The sequence below is a fragment of the Monomorium pharaonis genome, chromosome 3 (assembly GCF_013373865.1).
Source record: "Monomorium pharaonis isolate MP-MQ-018 chromosome 3, ASM1337386v2, whole genome shotgun sequence".
NCBI classification, from domain to species: Eukaryota; Metazoa; Arthropoda; class Insecta; order Hymenoptera; family Formicidae; genus Monomorium; species Monomorium pharaonis.
The window spans coordinates 16,111,407-16,134,011 of NC_050469.1; the positions used below are offsets into that span (position 1 = coordinate 16,111,407).

Consider the following 22,605-nt stretch of genomic DNA (forward strand, 5'->3'; position numbering starts at 1 on the left):
CTGGATAAAATCACTGAACAGTTACAGACTCTCACCAACCATTTGGTTAAATCTAGTCGAGCGCGTTCGCCGTCGCGCAAGCGAAATTCGAATAAAAAGAGTGACACGGCAGCGAGTTCGGACAAGCAGTCCGGCTACTGCTACGTTCATCGAAAATACGGCTCGAAGGCAACGTCTTGCCGAAAACCGTGTACGTGGAAGGACGAAGGCGACTCGGAAAACTAGAGCGCCCGTCCCGCACGGAGGCGGTTCGGGACGAGGGGGCGACACAAAGCCGTCTGCACGTTAATGATCGGATTTCCGGTCAACGTTTTCTGGTTGACATGGGCGCGGAGATTTCAATACTCCCCGCCTTGTTACGCGATCGTTCAGCTCCTTCCGAGCTCCAACTCTTTGCCGCGAATAACACCAAGATAAATACTTATGGTGAACGCCGTCTTACTACTTGACTTAGGCTTGCGCCGCCCAATCACGTGGTGTTTCCGAGTCGCTGACGTACCGTATGCCATCCTCGGCGCGGATGTGCTTACGCATTATAAACTAATCGTTAACTTACACGGGCGTCGGCTTGTCGACAGCGTCACGTCTCTTGCGACCATCGGCCGGGTATTGAACGTCCCCGAAACCAAAATATCGATGGTTGACAATAGTTCTACCTTCGCGGACATCCTGGCGAAATTTCCGCGGGTTATCGGTTCCGCGAAATCGGCTTCCCCCGTCGCAGGTGCTGTCGAACATCACATTTTGATTACCGGTCCTCCATGCACGGAGCGGCCTCGTCGGCTTCCTCCCGACAAATTAAAAGCGGCTAACAAGGGGACCTTACGGGTCATGGAACACCGATTTTTTTTATACTTATAGGATTTGAAGATCAGTACCCGGACTTCAATTTCCTAAAGCAGTACGACGCGCTTCTCAAAAATACTCGAGAAAATCGATTTTGAAAATTTCCGATATCTGTAAGTACAGAAAATTTTAACCTATTGTCAGAGCCGCTCGTAGCCGAGCGCACAGAGCTCTAGTTTCGTAAGCGCGGAGTCGCTGGTTCGATTCTCGCTCTGGCCTCAATTTTTTTTTCATAAGTTAATAAAGTTTTTTTTTTAATCCTATATCTTAACATTTATCAAATTGAAATGCTAATTAATTATTAAATATTTATTCGTTATTTTTTAAATAAAAATTAACATCTTTTTATTTTTAATTACTACTTGATTAAAAATGCGAATATTTATATTAAATTAAAATTTGGTACAAAAAATGGAAAACATTAAAGAAAATGAAATACTTTTTAAGAGATTACGAGTAAATACAAAAATAATATAAAAAACAAAAATAATATTTATAAAAATGGTTGTTTAATTTTTATGAGTTATTAATTCATGTATGGTATAAAATATATTAATAATAAATACATTTGATCTTTTTACTCGTCAGTATTACATGAGCCAGAATGATATTTATCGTAAAAGCAGATGAAACAATAAGTTTCACGACACGTAGCACACTGTATGAATGCAGATTTGTTACAATTACAAGGTTTCTTTAAATTTTCCATGGAAAAACATACTTCATTTACATTCATAAAAATTTCTCTGTTATCACAAAGTTTTGAAGCAAACCATGCGTATTGAATCATGTTTGAAAAGATTGGAGATGACAATTGATGGTGTACAATAGAATGAATTTTAATACAATCTTCTCGAGAATTAATTTCACGTTTTTGTTCGATTAAATACGCACAATTTTGAAGTTTTTTTATAAAATTCTTAACTTGTCTATAAAAATATACATCACAAGGTTGAACTAAAGGGGTACATTTCGGAGGAATAAATTTTACAGTACATGTTGGCAAATGCTCATCATTTAAAAAAATTTCATCATATATTTCCGGCTTGGTTTGCCCTCCCCAAGAATCAACAAGCAAGAGAAATTTTTCCTGTTTCACGTAAGATTTTATAATTGTAGTTAAAAAATGTTTATATAAATTTGTTGTTAGTTTCCCTGACTTCGATGATGTGACAACGACATTATTGTATTTTCCAACGTATTCGTCCACCAATTTTTGAACTCTGGGTCCAAATATACCTGTTGGTTCTTGTAAGCACACAAATACTAAGGGTAATAATTTTCCATCTAGAGTAATACTATATTGTGCTGTGTAAGAGTGGGTTGTCTTATTTATGTTTTGCCTTTGAACAAAAACTTGCTTTGATCCTTGCTCTGCGAGAGTTCTGTTAAAAGTAGACTGATATTGACATCCTAAAAAATATTTATGAAACATATCGTATTTAATAAATATTTTATATACTATATAAAAAATGTGAAAAATTATAGAATTTTTAAAAATACCTGTTTGATCTGTATTAATAACAAAATTGGGATTGAAATTTAATATCAGATGACGAGCCTGTATGCGAAAATTTTCTGCAGAAGCCAAGGTTTCCTCTATTGTTGCACTTTCTTTTTCAGATACATATCTTGTTATTTTTCGTTGGCGAATTCGATGTTTGCGTTTGAACTTCTCAACCCATGAATTGGAAGCTTTAAAATCAAAGTCCTCAAATTGACTTGCAGCAGCTAAAGCCCATTGCTGCAAGTTCCTTGTGGTCACTTGTTGATTAATTTGCCGAGCTTCTATAAAGCGATCGTATGTCCATGAATCGATAATTGTATATTTATCAAAAATAGTTCCACCACTTTTAATATGTTGTTCCCATATCGGCAACTGATCCATGCGCTTTAATTGATAACATCCTTTTTTATGTAAATTTTTCAAACTCCATTTCGGATGTGATTTGGCAATATTGATAACTTTTATTTTATAATTAATCGGAACAAAATCCTGTTTTTTTGATTGTTTTTCCTTTGGCTCGTAATCAGATTCATCTTCTTCTACTTTAACTTCTTCAAAAGCGTTGTCAACGTCGATTTCATCGCTCATAATTAGTTCGTCATCTGTTATAAATTTTTTTTCTAATAAATTTTGTAACGTATGATGATAAAGATCTTCTGCCAGTAGTATCGATTCTTCAGTAATTGTTGAAGAAGATTCTTCAGTGATAAGGCCATCTTGTGCAAGAAGTTGCTCGTAATAAATAATAGCATTTTTTAAATTTAATTTTTTATTGTCTTCGCACAGATTTTGTTCAAATGCCTTTTCTCGTTCAATTGAAGGGCCAGGTTCGTCAAGAGATTTCACGTCTGACATGATAACTGTGTTATTCTCTAATGTTTACAAATTCAACTGACCGCACTACAGCACAGTTTTTACCGCTTCGAAAGCTAACGGTAAAATACGAATAGCACAGCATCTGCTTTCTCGGAATCCTTACTTCTCCCACTTTTTGCAAAGCTGTTCTTTGTTCCAGAATCGACTTACAATAAACTCAACTTGTAAACTCCGACTAACGTGTTAAAGATACAGCGTAAAATATAAGCGATAAAATAACTAAATATTAATTATACATATTATTTTTGCATTTAACAATAAGACGTTTTCCATTTTTGTACCAAATTTTAATTTATTATAAATATTCGCATTTTCAATCAAGTAGTAATTAAAAATAAAAAGATGCTAATTTTTATTTAAAAAATAACGAATAAATATTTAATAATTAATTAGCATTTTAATTTGATAAATGTTAAGATATAGGATTAAAAAAAAACTTTATTAACTTATGAAAAAAAAATTGAGGCCAGAGCGAGAATCGAACCAGCGACTCCGCGCTTACGAAACTAGAGCTCTGTGCGCTCGGCTACGAGCGGCTCTGACAATAGGTTAAAATTTTCTGTACTTACAGATATCGGAAATTTTCAAAATCGATTTTCTCGAGTATTTTTGAGAAGCGCGTCGTACTGCTTTAGGAAATTGAAGTCCGGGTACTGATCTTCAAATCCTATAAGTATAAAAAAAATCGGTGTTCCATGACCCGTAAGGTCCCCTTGTAAGACCGAAATAAAACGTCTTATGGAGTTGGGCATTTGCAGGCCTTCCTGTAGCCCGTGGGCTAGTCCGGCGCACTTGGTGCGCAAGAAAAGCGGCGAATGGCGTTTTTGCGGTGACTACCGTCGCCTTAATGCCGTGACTATCCCGGACAAATACCCAATTCCATATTTACACGATTTTTCCGCCAACCTGTTGGGGAAAAACATTTTCTCGTCCCTTGACTTATTCAAAGCCTACCTTCAGATCCCGGTGGCCGAGGCTGACATTCCGAAAACGGCGGTGATAACCCCGTTCGGTTTATTCGAGTTCGTTTGCATGACTTTCGGTTTGCGGAATGCCGCTCAAACATTCCAGCGGTATATCCATCACGCGCTGAGAGACTTGGACTTCGCTTTTGTATACATAGATGATATCCTTATCGCCTCCTCCTCCGAAGAGGAGCATAGGGAGCATCTACGCATTGTCTTGCAAAAACTCAAAGAATTCGGGTTAGTAATCAACCCGTCGAAATGCATTCTTGGCGTGCCGGAAATTACGTTTCTCGGACATCTCGTCAATAAAGATGCCATCAAGCCTTCCTCGGAAAAAGTTGCTGCCATCAGCAACTTTCCGAAACCGCATACCGTTGCGGACTTACGCCGTTTTCTCGGTGCAGTAAATTTTTACAGACGTAGTCTTCCACATGCTGCCCGTGTGCAGACACCTTTACATGTCTATCTTACCGATTCGTGTAAGAACGACAAGCGTGAAATTTCTTGGACTCCCGAGGCTAAAACCGCGTTTGCTACAACAAAATCTGACCTGGCTAACGCCGCGTTGTTGGCTCACCCTTCCGCTTCGGCAGAAACTCGTCTTGTTTCGGATGCTTCGGATTTTTCGATGGGGGCCGTCCTCGAGCAAAAATTTCCTGAGGGTTGGAAGCCTCTGGCTTTCTTTTCACGTAAATTTACGCCCGCCCAAAGGAATTACAGCGCGTATGATCGCGAACTTACTGCTATCTATGAGTCCATTAAATTTTTCCGGCACTTCCTCGAAGGTCGCATTTTTAAAGTCCTTACGGACCATAAACCTCTTGTTTATGCCTTTAATCAGCGTGCTGATAAGGCTTCTCCGAGGCAAGCTCGACAGCTGTCATTTATAGCTCAGTTCACTACAGCGTTTGAATATCTTGCAGGTTCGGACAACGTCGTTGCCGACAGCCTTTCTCGAATCGAGGCTCTCCGCCTCCCAGTTGAGATCGAGTTGGTCGACCTTGCCGCTCAGCAAAGAGAGGACGAGGAGCTTAAGCATTTGCTGGCCTCCAACTCTTCTTCTTTGAAGTTTAAAAAATTAATTTGGGGAACTTCTAACACGGAGCTCTACTGCGAATTGTCAGGGAACTCGATACGGCCCTACATTCCGGTATCTCTGAGAAGACAAGTCTTCGACCTTTTCCATAACCCCGCGCATCCTAGCGCGAAAGTTACTGATCGTGTCATCCGACAACGTTACATTTGGCCTAACCTTTCTCATGACGTTACAGATTGGGCAAGCAAGTGCATTGATTGCCAACAAAGCAAGGTTTCCCGACATGTCAAGCTCGAGCCCGCGCAGTTTACCGCGGCAGACGGGCGCTTTGATCATATTCATTTAGATATCGTCGGACCTTTGCAGCCCAGTAACGGTTTCACGTATTGTCTGACCATAATCGACCGTTTCTCTCGCTGGCCAGAAGCGATTCCTATCGCAGATATTACTGCTCAAACGGTGGCTAAAGCGTTTTATGAGAATTGGATCGCTCGATTCGGTGCACCTCGTATACTTACGACTGATCAAGGCACTCAGTTCGAGTCGCAACTCTTTTCGGCCCTGCTCAAATTCATAGGTTGCAGACGGATTCGCACTACGGCATATCACCCTGCGTCTAACGGCATGGTCGAACGTTGGCATCGTTCATTGAAGGCGGCCATTATGTGCCATGACTCTCCCGATTGGACTAAGGTTCTCCCGACCGTTCTACTTGGTTTACGTACGCACGTACGTCTCGACACCAAAGTCTCGCCTGCCGAGTTTCTCTACGGCACCGTCTTAAGAATCCCTGGTGAATTCTTTCTCCAGGAGGATTTCTCTCCGGATCCTCAGATCTTTGTCGAGGATTTCCGGCAGCACATGCGTCGGGTGAAGCCAGTTCCGGTCGCGCATCATTATAAAAAACGCGCATTTGTTTTTAAGGATCTATTTTCCTGTTCTCACGTTTTCTTACGCAAGGACAACGTTAAGAAGCCCTTGGAGCGACCGTACTCCGGCCCCTACAAGGTGCTCGAACGTACCACCGACAAAGTTTTTTCTATCGAGGTCAACGGCAGACCTGTGTCAATTTCCGTTGAGCGTCTTAAACCCGCGCATCTTTTGCCGGGCGATTCGGGCGATCCTCCGTTAGTTAAGGTTCCGTCATCGTCCGAGCAAGCGGATAAGACTCCGACCTCTGTAAATCCTCCTCAAGGATCTCTTAAAACGTACTCCGGTCCAAAGAAAAAAGTGCAATTCAAGTTGTAACATTAAAGACTGTGAGAATTCCGTCACTAATTATAAGTCTTGCGTGCGTTAGTCTTAAGTCCACATTTTTGTATTAGTCTTAAGCGTTTTGTTCTTTTATCAATTAGTATTCTTTATTGTTTCGTCTAGTCTGCGTCTACTCATTAGTTCTAAGCAGCGTTACGTTCAAAGAATTTCTATTTTCTAGTACCTTTCGTACTCAAGTTGCGTCTACTCTCTAGTTCTAAGCAGCGTTACGTTTAAGAGATTTTATACCTCTTCGTTTTGCAATCGCATTCAACCTGCGTATACTACATAGTTGTAAGCAGCGTTAACCTGTAAAAGATTGTTCCTACTGCAACTCTTGTGATATTGTAATACTGTCTATAGTCACCTAAGTGCATAATGTAAACATTCCCTCCTATCGTTAACACTCGGGGGGGAGTGTGTGGCGACTAGCCATGCGCATCTATGTATCACATGACCCGCGCCTACGTGGCGCTGTGGGTCCTTCTTCTTCCGGCGGGAAGATAGTCCGCCAAGATAGTCTCGCGCTCCGCTACACGCCTTACCGGCGTGCTCCGTAATATCTTTACTCCGTTCTAATAAACGTTGTTACCGTTGACTCCAGCGTCCTGTTATTTACCCCGGTAACACACGGAAGTCGTAGGGACTTCCGTGCGACGATCCCTCACACGATCCTAATTTAATTACGCCACGTGCGTGATAACATTCATACCTATCCCTACACGCCACTGAACGGTGCGCCATCGAACGGTGCGCAATCGAAATGTGTCCAATCGAACTGTGTCCAATCGAACGGTGTCCAATCGAACGGTGTCCAAACGAACTGTGCGCAATTGAACGGTGTGCAATGTTTCGTGTCTAATAGCACAGTTGGGCAATTGCAATGTGTCCAATTGTACTGTGCGTCAATGAAGGCCTCTCTCATGTCCCTGATAACATATGTGAAGGACATTGAAATCGGAGGTGGCTCAGTATAGGTAAATAATTACCTTATTATTAATCTGTAAATTGAATTTTATATCGAGAACGAAAAAAAATTTTTCTATATTACTCTACTTATCGTCTTTTTCCAAATCCGCACTTACACATACATGAAATTTTCAGATACATTATTTTTTTATACCAAAGCTTCTAGCTCATTTCTGAAAGCACATTATTATTCTTTCCTGTAATGACAAGAGTGCACAACAGTTATTTTGTATATATAGTCTTTAAAACTTAATGTTGCAGATTAAAGTCACGAGACGACTGCACAAATGTATAATTTTCTAATTTTTTTGTTTTTCACAAATTGTAATTACCCACCCTTTGTTATTGTATATACTTTAATTTTGAAGAAGGATTTACAATTCTATGAAATTAATTAAGAGCAAAGCGTATCCGAAAATAATTAGCATTCAATTGGTAAAATAAACAACTCCAGCATCCCTTTAAAGGGATGCTAAAGTGCTCATCAAACTTGATTAGGGTCGATAATGTAGAGTCATTCATTTATCGTTGTTCATAAAAATATTCACTTCAAAATACAAATTATGTAGCTTATACGTATAAATAAATGGTATCCCTCAGTTCAGAATAGATTGAGGAATAAGACTATATTCGTCAAATTACGATTAAAAACCGTAAAAAATAGTTATTTGTTTGATCCAATCTTATTCATTTAAGTAAGCACTGTCACTACAGATTTCTAAAAATTTGATCACACAAATATCACTTTACAAGAGAATTTTACATATGCGATTCGTTATGTTAGGATGGCAAACCAGATCCATCTATTCACTTCTTACCAGATCTTCCGAATGGAATAGTTGCAGTCGACAGTTGGGATTTATCGGTATTTCTTGATTTAAAGAGATATCCCGATGAAATTGTTGTTGACGCTATTTGTGGTGCAGCTGTATTAAGAGGATCTCATGTTTATGCTCCTGGCATTATTGGAATGCCAAATGGTAAAATTTTTTAAAAAAGAATTCTTCCTATATTTATCCGCGAAAGAATCTTATAATTAAATTTGTTAAATTATAGGTTTAATCATTAATACTAAAGTCAGTGTATTTGCTGATGTTACTGGTCAGTGTAAAAAAGGTTTGATTAAACCATATGCAAATAGCAATAAGGTATATTTAGGTAATGGTGTTCTTCGACAAACAAGGAAAGAATTGTTTTGCAAAGCAGCGAGAAATCCATGGTATGCAACAATATGCACGAGGTTGAAGGCTAGCTTAATTAATTACATTATAATCGTTAAAAAATCTCTTACCAAATTTACAGATATCTTATTGTTGAAATACCCAATTTCTTAATTATTTTCTAGTGGTGTTGCGATAATTATGACTGATGTAATCTCACGAATTCCACAATTTAATGTAAATGATGAATCTTTGAGACCACATATACAGTTGCAAAATTTACCATCTATTGTGTGCAGCCTAGTTTTAAATCCTCAACCAGGTGAAATAATTTTGGACATGTGTGCTGCACCTGGTAACAAAACCACACATATTTACTTACTTATGAAAGGACAGGTAAATAGAAATAATAAAGGATTTGTTTTCTACACAGTACGAATAATAGCGTTACTATTTCTTCTATCATAAATTTATTAATGTAAATATTGAAGAATAAGCGCATACGTATGTCTCGTATATAACAGATAATGTATTTATTGATTTTAATTATCACCTCTGATATAAATTTCCAGGGTACAATAATAGCTCTGGAGAAAAATCCAGGTAAAGTAACGCGATTTAAGGAAAAGTGTAATAAGAAAAATATAAAAATATTTTGTTATGACGCTACAAAAGCCGTCATTGAACACAGCCATAGTTTTATCCACATTGACGGACCTCCATTCGAAGAAAATTATTTCGATCGCATTCTCTTAGATACTCCATGCAGCGCTTTAGGACAAAGACCACAATTATACAATACGATCACATCGACGCAACTTCATTCTTACATTCCCTTACAACGAAGTCTATTTTCTGTTGTAAATAGATAAATTACTTGTTATACAAATATACATATCTGCAGTGTGTGTGCGTGCGCGTGCGCGCGTACACACACACACACACACACACACACACACCCACACACGTAGATTATCTAAACTTCAAAAAAAATACTTTTCTACAGGCCGTTCGACTCTTAAAACCAGGAGGGACATTGGTATATAGTACATGTACTGTAACAATAGCAGAGAACGAAGGGATTATTGCTTGGGCATTAAAGCAATTTCCAAAATTGAAATTAGAATCTATTAAAGATCAAATAAAGACAGACAAATATGGTACTGAAGGCTACGTCATAGATGGTTTAACGAATGTGAATGCAAAGAAAGTATGTAGATTTGGTCCTGAAAGTGATTTCGTTGGGTTTTTTATTGCATGCTTAAAAAAATGTTTCTGAGGTGATAAAATTCATCGGGAGTGTATCATGTGTGCTATGTTATACTTTAATAAAGTCTCTTTATTTTGATGAAGATTTGGTAAATTTATAATATTTTAAAAATAATCACCACACTCCCCCCTCCCCCCCCCTCTCTTTAGAATTCTTTTTTTGTCACTATATATAAATATACAATAAAACTGTATTTAATGATACTTAACATTATTTTTGTGAATACAGTACAGTTCTCTTTATTTATTCTATTGTTCATACATAACCCCATCACCAATGATCTCTGTCGTTACCACCGAACAATTGTTGCAAATCGCATACAATGTTTCTATCTAATTTTAGAAATAAAAGAAAAGAGAAAGTGTTATTTCATAAAAAACGATATAGATTTGTTTGTTATATTATTATTTACATGCATTCCGCGAGCATCAGGAAAGAAACAGAGGTACAGGTATATATGCTCTTGCGATTTGAGTGTAAAATACACAGGCCACATCGCGAAAGATGGTAGAATCAGCATATTATTTTTAGTAATGTCCTAAAGTAAAAATATACTTCTATATAATCGTTATTGATGATGGCTTCTATTTGTATTATATTATTTTTACCTCAATGTGCATTGAATACCAATCTATTTCGCTCATAATGAAGAATTTTCCATCACCACCAATATTTTTAATCATTAGAGACAAGATAACTTGTTCACCTATGAGACATTCTCCACAGTCAAAGCTCCTCGATTTCCTACATTGCATTATATTTTCTCTAGAAGTGTTCCTACTTACATCGGTAGGCTGTAAGTTTGATTAACTGTCTCTTTAAAAGAAACATTTGCGTGATTTCAAGATGTTAAATTAAAAATTAGACGATTGAGTTATACCTTCTCGCAGGAATTCGTTTGTTGATATATAGGAATTTCCATAATCCATTCAGTATTTCCTACTGTCGTTTGCAATTTTGGATGGCATTGGAAATAAGGGATATTAATCACTGTAAAAACAATACTCTGAAAGTACTATGACATATTTTAATCTTTTTTTTTACGATATCACATATATTCATATTTTTTACACTTTGTACATTTATGTGTTTACATATTTTTCATACAATTTATACGTGTACCGATGATAATTTTTTATCGCAATTGTAAATTCGTTTACCTCTGAATAATGGTGGGTCTCGATATCCGCGTAATTTAACAATTACCGAACGTCCTCGTTGCACATTTATTATCAATATTTCTTCGGGTTCGTCCAAGATATTGCAACGAAAGAAAACGAGCAATTTTATATACATTCCTGGAGAAATATTCCCTATTTGTGTTTTAGGTTCGATCATGACAGTGAACTGAGAACTGGGTCTTGTCATCAATTGAAATCTGGCTGAAGAATTGCTCACGTTTTGTAGCATCACAACTTTCTATAATTAGGGGGAGGAAAAGAAGTGTGTGTGTGTGAGAAAGAGAAGGGTAGAAATAGAGTATTAATTTAAACATTTTATTTTATAATGCATATACCCGGTACAACTTATTCGTCTCATAGTTGTAAAAGTCCACAGAGCTAGGAATTGCAATTAAGATTGTTTTTTGTAACTTTGTTTCCGATCTACTTTTCTTTGGTCGTCGAACTGATAAGGGAATAGTTTGTGATTCCACTGTTCTGAGAATGGTAAAAATAATAAATGTGATACGTACAGATATATCGTAACCTCGCTGTTTATTTTCGGTTATATAAAATATGCGTTATTGATAACGAGGTGTTAGTTGAGCGATATATATATATATTTAAAAGTTGTCAAGAGAAATATAATAAAAAGCAATGGAATATTTTAAATACCTGACATAAAAATTTATCATGAGGATTACAGATAAGATTGACGTTTTTAATAACAGGATTTGTCGCAAGTAGCAATATTGCGAAAAATAGGCTGATTTGTAAAAAGTTATAATTTTACATTTACGTACCAAAAACGATGGTAATAGGATTATATGCGAGATAAACTTGAGAATTAAATACAAACATATGACATATTCCAGCATATTTCAAATATTTTATCTAAATATATAGTCAAAATAAAACATCGCCGATATATGAAATGTCATTTTTCGTATTTTTGCTTAATTCTTTACAAACAAGAGAAACAAAAAAAAGAATAAAAGAAAAACAATTAGAACCATGCTCGTTTTTATTGTAGGAATTGCAAATAGATTTCGCATGAGAATTACAATTATTTATTTTTCACACAATACATATATGTATGTGTGTGTGTGTGTATACACTTCATATAAATATAGTATGTCGGGATTAAATTTTTATTACCGATTATTCCATGCACTACAGCGTCACTATTTTGCATATCTTACAAAATCTTACCTGCAACTACTCGAACAGGAACGGGTTTAACGATAGAAATAAAAATTGAGATGCTCCGTTCAACAACATTGTATTTTATAGCTTATTTAAGCTTTAGGTTCAGAAATTATAAGTGTTTTTCATTAGAGTGCACTTGTTTATCCTATAGATAAGCACACACAGTCCATGTAATGCAATAGCAAAATTGGCTGGATGCATTAATGCGCGTCTTAGTAAATATTAAAAATCGCATACAAATTTATATAAAAGCAAAGAGTGGATTCGATCTGCGCGAGAGATACGCATTGTTAAAATTATTTATTGTTTTTGACAGATTTTATACGTTGTAACTTCTATTGCAGTTACCGTCCTCAAATTTTTCGTCAATTAGAATGTTTATATTATATTTTTAGATGATTTAATGCTTTATGCCACTTTTAAATCTTTGCAATCCACGTTACTGCATCCAATCAAATTTATTACAAAATATATGTTACAATCGTATAACGAATATAGCGTATAACCGACATACTATATGGATATACGCCATTCGTTATACGATATAACTATTAGACAGCATAATTCATATACGAATACTTTATTTTAGTCGTGCAACTTTTAGATAAAACAAAGAAAAAGGAATTTTTGTTTTCATAAGTGGTATCGCAGTATTCTCTCTCTCTCTCTCTCTCTCTCTCTCTCTCTCTCTCTCTCTCTCTCTCTCTCTCTGTGTGTGTGTGTGTGTGTGTGCGTGCGTGCCCGCGCGCGCGCTCGCACACACAACACACGCGCACACATTTGTCCAATTAAGGGAATGCTAAAGCTGTCCTGTTTTATCGATTATTTTGATTATTTTCAATTCGCTAATCTTTTAATTGTATTTACAGAATTTAAGAAATTGTAATGTAATTTATAAATTAAAATTTTTTTTCGTTTTTTATATAAAATTTTTACATGCGCGTCATGTTATCGTCTATACTTTAATTGTGGAAAAGGATTTTTAATTCTGTAAATACAATAGAAAGATTAGCAAATTGAAAATAATCAAAGTAATGGTTAAAATAGGATAGCTTTAGTATCCCCTTAAGCCAATACATATATATATATATATATATATATATATATATATATATATATATTTAATTGAATGAATCCATTTATTTCACAAGTGCAGATGACCGTACCGTATTATCACCACCTTGGACTTTGAGTGGAATAAGATTTTTATATTACCAAAGCTTATTGACTGGAAAGTATAAAATTCCCATTATTATGTTTTGCTATTCTACAATGCTCTTTGCCGCACATACTATAATGATATCACTGTATTGAAAGTACTGTTTCCTCTTTGTATTTCGCTATCAGATTCTGTGAGAGTTTAACACAAAAATGGAGATGTCTGCAAAATGTTTTACATACATACATATATTTATATATATTTTTTTTTTTCGTGTACACATACACATGCACTCACTTTCCCTTCTACACAACACACGTACACATCATACATATATGTGTATAAACGTATGTATGTATAAACATTCTTTTTTTAACCTAAAATTTCAATTTTTCTTGGTGTGTGCTTTTTTTTACAGTATATCAGCTATTTGTTTGCTTACAATATCTAGTTTAGTCATTGAATATTAAGACGTCATCAATGTGCAGTTGTACGAAGTGAATGTTCTTACATATATACAATTCACGATCACATTTCAAACGTACAATATGCGCGTAATGTGCACTTCAATGCATTGCCTTTGTATTTCATTAGCATATACGCAAAATATGACATCAGTTTTCACTTATCAAGTTCTAGAGCAGCGTATTGCTCCTCATCTACTTCGGTCATCATTAAATTTCCATCTGGTAAGAGAAGTACCACCCTTCTGGTTCCTCCTGAAAGAGGAAAAATCAAATGATTGGAAATGGATATAAAATGTCCATTTCATCATCTATCTAAATACAGGAGCTTTCAACACAAAATTGTCGAAAGCTACTGCTACTATTACTACTATATATACATATGCGATATATATTTCACACTAGAAAGAGCAATCTAAGAGCACAAACTTGGAATCTTTACTTGAAATGCAACAGATGCTAAGAGATTACCTGGAGTGGGTTCTTCAGCTTGTACAACTTGAGCTATAACTTGTGCCTGTCCGTCGTTATCGTCTTGGGCTCCAGTTGCATCAGTCGCATTCGTATTATCCATTATAGACATAACCATTGAATTTTCAGTCGGTTCTGTTCCATCCTCCTTTACGTAAAACTGTGGCGTAAGATTGACTTGATCGGGGATCAGCTGTGCTACAGCCTCGGCAACTGCATGATCCAATGTCAAAACTGATCCATCGTCTCCCTGCTGCTCAGTGGTGACGTATACACATTGCTGTTCGCCATCGGCGCCATGCGTTACGAGGAGAGTTTGCCCATCTTCGGCTTGGCCCGCTACTTGATAGACGACACCGTGATCAGCTATAGTAACCAGATTGGAACCATCGTCCGTTGCTTTTTTCTCTTCCGACATCTTTTCTTCGGTCTTGACGTCTGCCTGCTCTGTCACTGATATAGTAACGGTAGATGTCGGAACTGTTGACAATGCCGTAGTAATAGATGTTTCAGCGGCGCTAGAAGCGACGCTTTCCGTCAAAGGTGTTACTGTAGATACAGGAGTAACGGTCGCCGCTACTGTAGAAGCGGTATCGTCTAAGCAAGGTAAATCTGGCGCGGATATCGTTACATTCGACAAATTAATCTGTGTTGTTTCACTAGCTTGGACTATGGTACCAGTTGTTCCACCGGGACTCATCTCGACTCTCATAATTCCACCACTTTCGGTGAGTGAATCAAGGGAGGGTAAGACCAATTCGGCAGCGGTAGCAGTAGTCGTAGTAACGGAGGTTGTAGCAGTGGTGTCATTGGCGGTAATAGTCGTGGTGATAGTACTGGTATTGGCGTTGACTACGGTTACAGTCGCACCTGCAATGGCGTCCGTTGTCACAGCTTCAGACGTGTCACCAGCTGTTTTTGTTATGTTCGAATTTGTTGTTGTTGTTGTTGCTGCTTCACCAGTAGCAGGTTCAGATTCGCCTGGTTGCTCGATTGGTTCACCATCTGGCCCAATTATGCGTCCTGTAAGAGGACATAACGTAAATGGTCGTGGTGGACTCTCTGGTTCTGGAGCAGAAATAACATCTGGCTCGGAAGGAGGTGGAAGATCCGATTCGCCTTCGCTACTGCTCTCTTCCGAACCAACTTCGTGGAATTCCATGTGAAGTCCATCACCATCCGCTAATTTGCTCTCCTTAGGAGCTTTTGTTCCCACCTGAGTTATCGTCGAAGGTTTTTCGGTACCTACTTTCGCCTTACTTCGTCCTGCAACGGCACGTGCACCTGCCAAAAGTCCACGACCACCCGGTTTAATTATACCTGCTGCCTCCTGAGCTTTTCTCTTTGCTATTAATAACTTTTGCTGCGGAGATAACAATGACTGTGTCTTACCCACTGGTGTCTTTGGAGACTGTTTCGTTTGTTGCTGCTGTGGTTGTGATTGTTGCTGTTGTACTGGGCTAGTTTTTATCACCTGTTTGGATTGCTGAGATGTTGCGAGCACCGTAAATTTTGGCCTGAGTTGTGTTACCGTGCCAGCGGAGACTGGTGAAACGGTTTGCTGTGTACTTACGACCGTAGTCGTACGCTTCTGCAACATCGGACGCGTCGTCACTTGCGTCGTTTGAATCTGCCTCGGTGCCGGTGCCCGGACAGGTGTGCGAATCGTCCCAAGAACGCTCGTTGCCGCCGTCGGGCGCAATGTCGGTCTAGGTAGCAAAGGGCGACCGTCTACCGTTCGCTGAGGCGTGACAGGACCAGCAGGCCTTACGCCTGTAGTTATTCTCGGTTGCAAGGTTATCGGTGCCGGCACTGCAGTCACAACATGTATCTGCTGCAATTGCGACGGATCTGGCTTCGGCTGTATCTTTATAGGCTCGCTCTTTTGTACGCTGCCAATTTTCGGTGTAACGGCCTTAGACGTGACCACCTTCATTTGCGTTAACACTTGGCTTCCGTCTATCTTCGAAACAACTTTTACTGGAGTCATCGAATTGGATTGCGACGCCGAGATTACTTGCTTTCTTATTACGTTGGGTTGGTTATCTCGATTATCTCGAATCATTACGACACCTTGCGTCGTTGGGGATCCTTTAACCGCTAATTTTCCACTGGGGGATGAATTCAATTTGATGATGCCATCTTTTCGTGACATCACGTAAAGACCAGAAGCCAAATTTGGCATTTGTTTAGGATCGACTTTAACAACTCCCTTAGCGCTAGCCACTAAAACAGGTGGCTGGGTAGATTTCGCTCCATCTGGAGATTGTAACCCTAATGACGTTGCCAGATCGGTGGACGAAACTGAAGTTCTGTTGGATCCATTAGATTGCGCATTAGCGCGATTGAATGCACGTTGAATCATATCGCTACGGCCAATTAGTCTTTCGTCTTCCGATTCTCCGGTCCATTCGTCGTCACTACCCGTGTCACCTTTTGCTCTCTTTGCAGCATTGTTTCCACCTTCCGAATCACTGTCCGAATCGTCGATTCTCCTTTTACCTACTACTACATTTCCCCGCCCCCATCCCACACACGTGAGTATTAATTAAGACATACAATAATCAATCATACAATAATATTAATGTTAATCTTGCTTGCAATACGCCAGTTATACGAGTTAAATTATCGAACAAATACATACGTTCGTGATCTTCATCTTTCATTGAGCCACACCATTGCTTGACTTGATCCATCGCTTTTGATTTACTAGATCGCATCGGGCGTCTACATGTACGCAACAATTATCACATGGCAATTTATAGAAAATAAAATGTTATGTAACAATATTGTTCAATTGCTAATTAAAACACGCTAATAAAATCACTTACCCCGCTTGAGTCGCCGTGCTTGGTCCAGGTTTACTAGCCTCGACTTTTATCACGGATTTTTGCACTGGCAAACTTGCACGTCCGATGATTCTCGTATTAGACTGCTGTTGTGCTGCTTTAAGCTCCTTTTGCTTAGCGAGATTCCGCTCAAATTCTTCCAACATATCTTTGCAAGTTGTTGTTACTGCCTCTGCAAACTCCCATGTATTGTTTTCCCTATAAATTTGGAATATTTCACATTTTCTAGGACTCTTAAAAAAAGAAAAATACATACAATATTAATGAAAAACACCTACTGTGAGTAGCCTTCCCATTTAATTAAATATTCCAAGCACTTCTTTTTTGGATTAAGACGTTTGGCTATAATTTTTTCGACAATATATTCTTCATTGCTCAAATCTGCATCTTCTTCGGTAGCTGCCTTGCCAGATTTACTCTGCAAAAATATACAAACAAATAAAGCAATTTCAAAAACATTGTCAAAGCCTTGTCAAAATTTGCAAGCAAATAATATGAAATAACATAAAATGCATAATACTTTGGGCTTAATTGATGGTTTCAGTCGAGGTTTCAGTTTTTCTTTCTTATCCATCTCAATTTCCATCAATTCACTTTTATTCGTTTTTGTTTCCAGTGCTTTCGCAATATCTTTTTTAGCTTCTCCCGTTTCTTCAGGTTGTCCATTTCTCACTACTTTACGAACTATCATTGGTTTGGCACCTGCAAAGCAATCCAAAGGAATATATCTGACATTAAATTTAGTTTTATTTAAAAAAATATATATATAGTGTATCTTTTTTTCTTAAAAGACAATTACCTTCGGCGTTAGTACTCGATTGAACTTGTATCGGGGTATTCTGCATTTTTGCATTACTAATTTTCGTAAAGGTTTGTATAGTTTTCCCTGCAGTAATCCATGTATCTCTTACATGTGTATCCATTTTACACCACTTCTGATACAATGTCCATGATGTCTCCTTGTCTGAACCTTCCTGTTGAACTTGTGTATCTTTCCATAACAGAAATGCCCATATTTGTGCCTTTTGTCCATTCTATAAATGTAGAAAATACCAAATTTTATAGTATGCTAATACAAATCTTTTGCAACTGTATCACCCATGGGATAAGAGAATTTAAAAGATACAAAATATAATAGATACAAACATCATTGATTTCACGAAAATGTGACACTTTGGAACAGATTCCTTCTTTTGCACGATGTTCTTGAAACTCTTCGATAAAATGAAAGACAGAATGACACTGTCCACATACCAACACATCTAATCTTCCCATTTCCTCTTGTGCCGCTGATAAAGTAGAAAAGAAATTGGAAGCAATGTCAAAATTAAAATATTTATTACTTCATCTTCTTCTATAAAATAAAAATCTTACTTTAACTCTTTGATCATAAATAGAGGAAAAATGAAACTGATCTAATAACAAGATAGTAAGGAATATATAAATCTAAATGTAACAATTGGCTTGTTCTTTTTCGCTACACTGCTGCACTGGTGCAACGGGGTAGAGTAAGACAAATATATTTTTTCTCATTCTAACTTATTGCACCAGTGCAGTAATGCAGCGAAAAAGAACAGGCCTAATACAGTTACCTTTGATAATGTTGGGTTTATTACTGATGGCTGAAGGGCCATCATCTCCTTCCATTCTGTATAAGTTTGTCTTACAATCACTCTAAAAATTAAATAACATCATCGTTGATTGGTAATTACAAGAATATAATAAGATGTTTCTATGTAAACTACATATACTATTAATGATAGGAAAAAGTCAGAGGGGGGGGGGGAGAGAGAGAGAGAGAGAGAAAGGAGAGAAAAAACATAAAGGGAACAAAAAGAAAAGCACTAAATTTTCTTCATACAGAAAATAGGCTTTATCTTACTCTTTATCTTTTTCAAATTTTTGGAACAAGAATGAGGTAACAAGAAAGTTAAATTGAAATTAAAGTTAATCCACTATGGTAGAAACGGACCTAGAAGTTTCACGAAAAAGATAAAATAACCGAGTACTTGTACATCGCTAAATCCAAGTTTTGCGCTCTGTGACGAGAAAATTGAAGCACACGCCGTAAAGCGATGCAAGTATTTCTTTTTCTTTTTTTTCTTCCTACGATAGCACTTGCGCTTCTGTGGCATAGCAAACGTCAATTCAAGCGAGACCCACAATACACGGAGTAAGCGTAGAGTAAGGCGTGAGAGTAGGAGTAATGATTTTGTTGTAAGATGCTTACAACAGTCTTGTCTAGAACGATAAAGTAAGCGTAAGAAATACGGTCAATTAGCAATGTCAAGGGTAGGAAACAAACTGCTCTGATTGGCTGAGTGTAACAGCGTAAGCGTAAGAATAAGAGTAGGAAATAAAATAAATTTATTTCGCTTACGCCGTTACGCCAGCTCTCTTATGCCGGAAGTGACGTTCTTACGCCTGCTTAAACCTACTCTTACGCCTTACTCCATGTTTACTCCGTGTATTGTAGACCTCGCTTCACGTATCCATCTCGATCTTTATTAAGCGTTTCCTACCCTTGACATTGCTAATTGGCCGTATTTCTTACGCTTACTTTATCGTTCTAGACAAGACTGTTGTAAGCATCTTACGACAAAATCGTTACTCCTACTCTTATACCTTACTCTATGCTTACTCCGTGTATTGTAGACCTCGCTTTACACGCGTATTCACGTTACAATCCAAATGCGACAAACGTACAATTTAGCCATAGTTCAAGAGAGTGGTCCGTATTCAGAACGCGCTACAAAAATGTTAGCGTTGTTATCCAACAGAAGAATCTGTATTATAAAAAACGTTTTTCTATTAAATAACAACGCGCTAACATTTTTGTTAGCGCGTTTTGAATACGAGTCAATCTTTCGTTACTGACATTTAAATTAAGTATATTGCCGCACAATGAGTGAGTGAGTGAGTGAGTGAGCGAGTGAGTGAGCGAGTGAGTGAGCGAGTGAGTGAGCGAGTGAGTGAGCGAGTGAGTGAGCGAGTGCGTGAGTGAAAGAGAAAGAAAGAGAGAGAAGGAGAGGAGTGTGTAGTGTCTCGAGCGCGGAATGAATTGTAAACGGGACCAGGGGCTCGATTCTTGAATTCATTCGCAAGAGAAACGTATGCGCAAATACCCGCTCTAACAGAAAAGTTGCAAGTTTATTGGTTAAAAGCCATACGATAGCCAATAAATTTTCAACTTTTCTATAAAAACAGATTTTGAATACATTTTTTTGCGAATTAATTCAAGAATCGAGCCTGAGTTACAAACACGCGTGAGTTATAAACGAAGGAGAATCAACATTCGCGCACACTTGTTCCCGCCATGATCCACCGCGCGGCCTCTTCTCAAATCTCATGCTACTAACGAAGTGTGAAAAATCTTTTTCCAGACCGGTTGCCGGCTGCATTGGCGCCGTTCTCTCATCGTCATTACAGACGTGATTATGATTATAATTATTGTTATCTTTATCGTTATCGTCATCATTATAGTCATCGTCATTGTCGTCGTCATCGTCATCGCTGTCGTTGTCATCGGCGACGGCATCACCACCGTTGCCGCAGTGGTGCCGTCGATGCAAGCCCCCGACGTTTCTTCTGTCTCTCGCGAGCAAGCCGATGCTCGTCAAAGATGGCTCTCGTCGCGGATACTTTTCTATGAGCTACTCACTTCCTGTCTTTACGTGAATGCTTTCTGAACACTCCGTGGCCACGAATGCGCGAACACGATAAACGTTGCGGTTGCCGAAGTGAATCGGTGATCGGCGAACTTACATACGGTGAAACCGGCGAACGGCTAAATTTTTCTCAGGCTGGGAAATTGCTCGTCGCCGCGCAAGACGAAACGAAAACAGCGACCGTGAACGATCGCGTCGGGCGACAGTGGCGCCATGGCGACCGTGCGCGGTGCTGTGGCGACCAGTGTTGCCAACCATTTAGGGCCAGTTTCACAAATTGCGGTTAAATTAAACGACTGGTTATTCTATTATTAGAATTGACAAATCGCATTTGTTAATTTCGCTTAACGACGATTGGTTACGCAATACGCGTTACGCGGAAAATACGTGCCATGGAAATCCAGCCTAAGGGTGCAGTCACATGAGGCCAGCGTACAGCGTATCGGCACAGTGGCTTAGTTTACATCGTCCATTTGATACGCGTATCAGGTACCATATTCGTATCAAATTCGTACTAAATATTTAGTACGCACGATGTAAACGCTGCCGGATCAATTTGGTACGAGCGTATCAAGTAGGAGTATCGTACTAAACTGATACGCGTACCAAGTAATACAAATGTCGATGTAAACGCATAAAACGCATTTTAGAGAGAATTTAGCAATTGAGCATAACCTCAGTGCTAAAATCTAAAAACCGGTGTGAAAATGTCTTAGTAGGAGACATCAACATGAATTAAATTTGTATTATATTTTTCACAGTACATGCTTAGTACATTCGATGTAAACGCGCCCGTACTAAGGCTTTGGTGCGCACCAAACTTAATACGCGTACTAAGGTTTTGACGATGTAAACTAAGCCAGTATAATGCTAAGACTCCATGTATGCGGTGAACTCCGGCAAACGCACGCGGTGACCAATCAGCAATCAGGCGCAGGTCGGGTTCCGGCAAGTCACAGCAAGCGTTTGAATTCTGAGGTCTGTTCGCGTCACATGCTCCAACATGCTCCTATTCACCCCAACGCACTCCAATACGTTGATTCCGATGACGCCAACCTATTAGAATGCGTTGGAGTGAATAGGAGCATGTCGGAGCATGGCGACGCGAACAAACCAATGGAGTCTTAGCATTAGCATAAGGGTGCGGTCCCATGGAGCAGATTATGCGGAAGCGGAACGAGCGGATCACCAATCGCGGGATCATTCTAATAGAACTCTTTCAAAGATTCCGTCGAAACGATCCTGTGATTTACGTCCGTTTTGTTAACACAGACATTGGTCTAATTCCTTTAGGCCGGATCTACAATAGGTGTAGTAAGCCTTATGCCATAAGAAACTGACCAATTATAATTGAATGTGAGAAGAATAAACGAATATAATTGATTAATTCCTTAGGGCTTAAGGCTTACTACACCTATTGTAGATCTGGCCTTACAGTTTATATAATAATACAAAATAAATATAAGAAATGAACAAAATAATATCAATATGTAATAATAAATAAACACAAAAAATAATATCAATATATAATAATAAATGAACAACAAAAAATATATAATGTAGCATCATACTGCGTGTCAAATACTATAGTATGTGTGCTTTCCAGCAAGACACAGTGTAACACAGTGTCCATTAGTGTGAGAAAGAACATGTCAGTGTGTCTCGCTCACACTAGTGGACACTGTGTTACACTGTGTCTTGCTGGAAAGCACACTATGTTATTCAGGTGCTGTTATAAC

At 38.3% G+C, this 22,605-nt stretch overlaps 4 protein-coding genes across 14 annotated transcripts in view; 1 reads left to right on the forward strand and 3 right to left on the reverse strand.

Moving 5' to 3' along the window:
- LOC105840143 (tRNA (cytosine(72)-C(5))-methyltransferase NSUN6) overlaps positions 1–11,986 on the forward strand; it is a 55,869-nt gene extending 43,883 nt beyond the window's left edge. For 5 of the 6 annotated variants that reach the window (XM_036283803.1, XM_036283804.1, XM_036283805.1 and 2 more), the window contains 5 exons: positions 8,241–8,436; positions 8,513–8,675; positions 8,802–9,012; positions 9,189–9,476; positions 9,623–9,968. In XM_036283803.1, the coding sequence (XP_036139696.1) occupies positions 8,241–8,436; positions 8,513–8,675; positions 8,802–9,012; positions 9,189–9,476; positions 9,623–9,895 (1,131 nt within the window). In that variant the 3' untranslated portion in view covers positions 9,896–9,968. Of the gene's footprint in view, positions 1–8,240; positions 8,437–8,512; positions 8,676–8,801; positions 9,013–9,188; positions 9,477–9,622; positions 9,969–11,214 lie in introns of those variants that run through there. The other variant, XM_028189736.2, reaches the window with a different exon arrangement.
- Positions 1,348–3,509, reverse strand: LOC118644689. Its single transcript, XM_036283801.1, has one exon. The coding sequence runs from the start codon at positions 3,206–3,208 to the stop codon at positions 1,424–1,426; it is 1,785 nt and encodes a 594-aa protein (XP_036139694.1). The 5' UTR covers positions 3,209–3,509; the 3' UTR covers positions 1,348–1,423.
- Positions 10,015–11,958, reverse strand: LOC105840144. The gene is made up of 7 exons (XM_012686944.3): positions 11,722–11,958; positions 11,403–11,544; positions 11,047–11,305; positions 10,767–10,876; positions 10,495–10,680; positions 10,299–10,424; positions 10,015–10,218 (listed from the first exon to the last, which is right to left on the reverse strand). Exons 1-7 carry the CDS (start codon positions 11,922–11,924, stop codon positions 10,135–10,137), a joined length of 1,110 nt encoding a protein of 369 aa, XP_012542398.2. The 5' UTR covers positions 11,925–11,958; the 3' UTR covers positions 10,015–10,134.
- A 1,689-nt stretch (positions 11,987–13,675) lies between the features above and the next one.
- On the reverse strand, positions 13,676–21,111 carry LOC105829192 (cell wall protein RBR3). 6 transcript variants are annotated; one of them, XM_036283800.1, is made up of 11 exons: positions 20,502–21,090; positions 18,791–18,872; positions 18,345–18,487; positions 17,998–18,232; positions 17,719–17,900; positions 17,477–17,616; positions 17,181–17,396; positions 16,994–17,076; positions 15,742–16,857; positions 14,350–15,633; positions 13,988–14,133 (listed from the first exon to the last, which is right to left on the reverse strand). In XM_036283800.1, exons 1-11 carry the CDS (start codon positions 20,514–20,516, stop codon positions 14,036–14,038), a joined length of 3,594 nt encoding a protein of 1,197 aa, XP_036139693.1. In that variant the 5' UTR covers positions 20,517–21,090; the 3' UTR covers positions 13,988–14,035. The 6 variants fall into 6 exon arrangements, with proteins under 6 accessions (XP_012523318.1, XP_036139693.1, XP_028045333.1 ...); XM_028189532.2 differs by lacking the exon at positions 20,502–21,090 and adding exons at positions 19,171–19,324; positions 19,905–20,495 and having other exon boundaries at positions 14,350–16,857; XM_012667864.3 differs by having other exon boundaries at positions 13,676–14,133; positions 14,350–16,857; positions 20,502–21,089.
- Positions 21,112–22,605: the final 1,494 nt, after the last annotated feature.